The sequence below is a fragment of the Thunnus thynnus genome, chromosome 18, assembly GCF_963924715.1.
Source record: "Thunnus thynnus chromosome 18, fThuThy2.1, whole genome shotgun sequence".
NCBI classification, from domain to species: domain Eukaryota; kingdom Metazoa; phylum Chordata; class Actinopteri; order Scombriformes; family Scombridae; genus Thunnus; species Thunnus thynnus.
Genome location: NC_089534.1, coordinates 28,834,527 through 28,839,838, shown reverse-complemented (window position 1 = coordinate 28,839,838; position 5,312 = coordinate 28,834,527). Strand labels below are relative to the sequence as shown.

Here is a 5,312-nt window from a genome sequence, read left to right as displayed (position 1 = left end):
ATTGGTGCACTAGCTATAGTATAATGTGTAAGTAAGACAGTTGGATGGCATATGTTTGGTCTTTTGCCAGAGACTAGCTGTTTGCCCCTACTTCCAGTCTTTGTGCTAACCTGGCTTAAGCACAGTTTTCAGTGAACCCACAGAAATTAAATTGGTAATATTTTATCATCTAACTCCTGTTAAGACTGCAAACAAGTGCATTTCCCAAAATGTAAATGTTGTACATATTGTACATATTACTAATCCTACTGACATTTTGACTGTTCTGAACAGTGTGCTGGGTGAAAATTTAGGGATTTGATGGGAATTTTGGGTGCTACAAAAAAATTCTGGGATTGCATCATTGCAGTATGTAATTGAGAAATATAAAGCATGCTTCTTATATATATTTAAGTTTATTTTTTGTGTATTTAAAATTTGTTTTCAAATTTCTCTTATCAGCTGAGCGGCTCATCATCTTCACCAGAACTTAGTGATAAGCTGCGTTTCCCAGTTTTTATGCGTACTATTCCCAGTGACACGCATCAAACCAAAGCAGTGGCCAAAATGATGGCTCACTATGGCTGGGACTGGGTCGGTGTTGTGTATGCAGATGACGCATATGGCAAAGCGGCTTTCCAGAGCTTTCTCAAGGATGCTGAGAAAAATAATGTATGCTTGGCCTATCAGGAGGTGATGCCTCATCACACCGATCATGAGCACAGCATGAAACGCATCAAGCAGATCACCCAGCAAATCTGCTCCTCTAAAGCCCAGGTGGTACTGCTCATCCTCAAGGCAGAGGTGGTGGAGCTCCTCTTTAAGGAAATGATGCGGACCAACACATCAAGGATCTGGATTTCAAGTGACGCCTGGACCAGGAGCAGGTCCCTTGCCCATATGGATGGCATCAATGACATTGGGGACATTTTGGGCTTTAGCTTTGTTGCAGTAAGGAGTGAATCATTTGATAATTATCTCAAGAATCTTTCAGCAACCCCAGGGGGATACAACCACTTCATTGATGAATACAAAAACCTGAGATTTAACTGCTCCTATGAATGTTTTTCAACCAGTCCTCCATCTTATTGTCCCACACCTGATCTCATGAAAATGAAATCTGGCAATGCATGCAATTTCACGGATCCCCAAAGGCAAAATGATGACTTTCTCACAAAGACTCTGGAAACAAGTGAATCCTTCACTGAAAGAGTAGGGGTGTGGGCCATAGCTAATGCTCTCAAAAAGCTACTGAGGTGCAACAGTTCCTCATGCTCGGGAGAAATTAACTTCCCGCCATGGAAGGTGAGAACCAACCCGGACACCAGAATAAAACATTGGCATTGTACATTTCGGCAAACCACGGGTACATTGAACGTCTAGGTCAATGTTGGCCATTATCAGTTGAATAATGATGTTTTATGATGTGACAACACTGTGGTTAAGGTCTGGTTAGGTTTAGGCACAAAAACCACTTGGTTAGGATTAGGGATATGTCATGGTTTAAATGTCCCAACATTTCACTAAAAACACCCGTTTTGTTGGTTGAAACGGGAAGCGGGCATTGGTTTCAAGGTGGTCTGGAACCGTGCTTTGCTGTGAGAACTGAGAACATCTTAACATGAGAACAGATTCGAATTTGAAACTGTAGCTTCCTTACATTCTGGGAATTAGTGCAGCACATGTGTAATGTATGTTACCTTAATTATCTGTAAATTATCTGTTACAGTGACTAATCTCTTTATATTTTATTTTAAATTCTTGTTAATTGACATTCTGCCCTTTGCTTTGCAGCTTCTTAAAGAACTGAGGACGGTTAAGTTCAAGTTTGACCACCAGACTTATTTCTTTGACAAACATGGCGATTTTGTCAATGGTTATGATCTGATAATGTGGGAAAAGGATGGACACCACAGAAGATTTCAAAAGATTGGGAGATACCATGCTCTTGATGAAAAAATAGAGCTTGATATGAAGAATTTCAGCTGGCTCTCAACAGCCAATACCACAGTAAGACAACACTGAACCCACAGAATGCAGTCACAGGTCTGATTGCTGCTATAGTCGGTGTAGTCACTGTGTATGTGTCCTTAGGCAAGACAGTGGCTGACTCAGGAGAAAAAAGTGCTTGAATCATACGACAGTCTGACAATTTATGTAACTTTTCCAAAGCAGTCAATCCAACAATCCCACCCCCTTTATGCAGAGATTGGCCTCATGTTGTGGAGGTGTGAAAAAAGACGAGCTTGAACCTCTCTCTAAGTGCTATAAACTATATAGACTTTAGACGATAAAGACAGGAAAAAGAGAATTCTTGAAAAACAATCAGGGAGACAGTTAGATGCAGCCAGGTAGACACTATGGCACCAGGATTTTGCCCTGCTTTCAGGTGTCTATTAGGAACAGTTATATATAGTTTTGCCTTTAGATGTGATTGGATAACGTGTTGCACAGTGTGGTTTGTTTGAAGCATACTGAGCCTTTAACAGATTATCTGGGGACCATAAACATCCTTATTGGGAGGAATATGGGAATCTGACCAGTACTTGTTGAGATATTGGTAATACTTTATTTTATAGATCCCTTCATTTTATACTAATTTCCTGAGTAATTTGCAGGTAATGAATTGTTAATTTTTACCAAGAGAGTGGTAAGTGTGTGTGTGTTAAGTTGGTCTATTTAGTAAATAGTAGTTAATTTGCAAAAAATCTTAACAAAAAGACTCTTGACAGTTCTTTAACTGACAGAAAATACTTCATTTTCAGTGTGTAGTTATGTGTGTCAAATGATATATTAGCATATTAGGTTGATTAAATAATTTCCTAAAAGTAGCTGCTGTGAAACTGTTAATTCTTAGGACATTTCTTTGAAAGGGTTATTTATTTGATGGTATACAGTAAATATTCTCATTTTAGTTTTTAAGAAATGCTAATTTGTATGTGTACCATACGAAATTACACACTGAATTTTTTTTTTTCTGAGTTAACAGTAACAACTACATATGAACCCAAATATAATGAATTGGCAGTTACCAACTTTCTTTTCTTTCTTATAATTCGTACCAAATTGCACCATCCTCTCTGTAAAATGTCCTAAAAATGACCTGCAAATTACTCAGGAAATTAGTATAAATTAAAGGACCTATAAAATAAAGTGTTACCGACATATCTCATAAAGAGATTGTCATTTAATAAAACAACAATTAAAGCAATTATTTTGCTCATTTCCACATGCATCTTCATTTAACACAGCTCCCACGAGTTTTTAAGAGCAAGCCTATGGCTTAAGACTCACAGAAGTTGTTGATGTTGAATACTAACAACATGATCACTATTTTACAATGGTAGATGCACATATACAGTACCAGGACACACTTAGTCCAAACTTTTGACTGATTTTCCTGGTTTCTTCTTTCAGACCCCTCAGTCCAGATGCTCAGAGAGCTGCACCCCTGGCTCAGTCAAGAAGATCTTGAATGTGTCTTGCTGTTACAGTTGCATCCCATGTGTGGAGGGAACCTATTCAGATGTCCCAGGTATACCTGATTGACATACCAACTTTACCTTTAATTTGAGCTTCTCAGATTTTGTGGCCTGCTACTCACCAAACCAGAATGGCCTTATTCTGTCTGATATGTACATCACTGTCTCTTTTTAACAGATCTTGATGACTGCAAAAAATGTGCCAATGGAACTTGGTCGACCAAGGGTTCAAGTCAGTGTCGGCCAAGATCTGAGTCCTTCCTGCAGTGGAGTGATCCTCACCCCATTGCCATAATGACAGCCGCAGCCTTTGGCATTTTGCTCTTGCTAGTTAGCCTCATTATCTTTTTGGTGTACAGAGATTCTGCGCCTATGAAAAGAGCTGAGGTAAGATTGTCCTGTGTGATGATGTCTGGTCTGGCAGTGAGCTTCTCAAGCGTGATATGCTTCATGGGCAAGCCCAGTGTACACCTGTGCCGGGCCCGCCAGGTCATGTATGCCCTGGGCTTCACACTGTGTGTGTCCTGCATCCTAGTCAAGGCCTTTCGTACCTTCCTGGCTTTCCTTCCCTTTGGTCAGATGACACACAGACGACTACACAAACTTTACAAACCACCTGTAATTGTAATCGTCATAACTGCTCTCCAGGGAGTAATCTGTCTTTTCTGGCTGGTCTTTGATTCTCCTGATATCGATGACAAAGCTCCATCCCCACAAAGCATGAAGAAAGTAATCCAGTGTAGTGAAGGTACCACATACATTGGTTTTGGCATCATGTTAAGCTACATAGCTCTGCTAGCTTTGATCAGCTTCCTCTTGGCCTTTAAAGGCAGGAAGGTTCCTCAGGAGTTCAGTGAAACAGGCTACATCATTTTTAGCATGCTAATGTACTTGTTTGTATGGGTATGTTTCATCCCAGTCTATATTACCAATGAAGAAGAGACCACTGCTGTGCAGGCTTCAGTCATTCTAGTATCCAGCTATGGCATCATCTTCTGCCATTTCTTACCCAAGTGCTATGAAGCACTTTGGGGGTCAAGTACCGACACACTTGAGAGGATTCTGAGGAGGTGGCGAGTCATCTCCAGGCCAAATCCTGATCTAGACCCAGAGACAAACACGAATATCCCCAGAATAAATACAATCTCTCAAAACAATGGCAGGTTATCAAGTACGTCCAGTACATCAACTATATTGAGCTTAGAGACACAGGGTGAGGTCAGCCCTGCTGATTCTCAGTTTGTCATAATGCCTATGTCCAATGAAAAGAGACATGCCTATTCACTGTTTGCAAGGCAAGGAACAAAAGTGATGAGGAGACGTAGGAGTATATCCTTCTAAAAACGGTTTCAGGGAAATTCAAATCTTTTGATATAACATGATATGATATGATATGATATGATATGATATGATATGATATGATATGATATGATATGATATGATATGATATGATATGATTAATTTTTGTATTAAAACAGTGATGATCAGTGATGTCAATATGTACAGGAAATCCATGTGACATAAAATATGTTTTCTGCTGAAAACTGTCATATTCTTCAATATACAGAAGACCACATATGACTCATTTGAACTGTATACAGCTGCAAGTGCTAATAAAACAAAAATGCTTTTTACAGTCCTGTTGTAAATTGTTTACTTGTGTGCATCATGTGCATTTTTTAAACCAAAGTCAGTAGCTTAACAGGTCAGCAAGGCTGCATAGCTGGATAACTTACCACATGCTGTAACTTTGTGTCAAGGTGATGTAAAGTTACACAGAATGTAAAAATTGTACACTCTGTGACAGTGGGCTACATCACATGCTAAAAGCCAAATCCTAACCCTAGTAAG

General features: G+C 39.5%; 1 protein-coding gene across 1 annotated transcript; it reads left to right on the top strand.

Annotated features, from left to right (window-relative positions):
- Positions 1–447: 447 nt before the first annotated feature.
- On the top strand, positions 448–5,097 carry olfcb1 (olfactory receptor C family, b1). The gene is made up of 4 exons (XM_067572285.1): positions 448–1,284; positions 1,774–1,989; positions 3,397–3,514; positions 3,640–5,097. Exons 1-4 carry the CDS (start codon positions 499–501, stop codon positions 4,800–4,802), a joined length of 2,283 nt encoding a protein of 760 aa, XP_067428386.1. The 5' UTR covers positions 448–498; the 3' UTR covers positions 4,803–5,097.
- Positions 5,098–5,312: the final 215 nt, after the last annotated feature.

Excerpts from the sequence above, each read along its gene's own strand:
- olfcb1 (XM_067572285.1), top strand. The coding sequence starts at position 499 with ATGCGTACTATTCCCAGTGACACGCATCAAACCAAAGCAGTGGCCAAA. Across the intron at positions 1,285-1,773 it reads TTAACTTCCCGCCATGGAAG|CTTCTTAAAGAACTGAGGAC; the intron begins GTGAGAACCAAC and ends TTTGCTTTGCAG. Across the intron at positions 3,515-3,639 it reads AACCTATTCAGATGTCCCAG|ATCTTGATGACTGCAAAAAA; the intron begins GTATACCTGATT and ends TCTTTTTAACAG.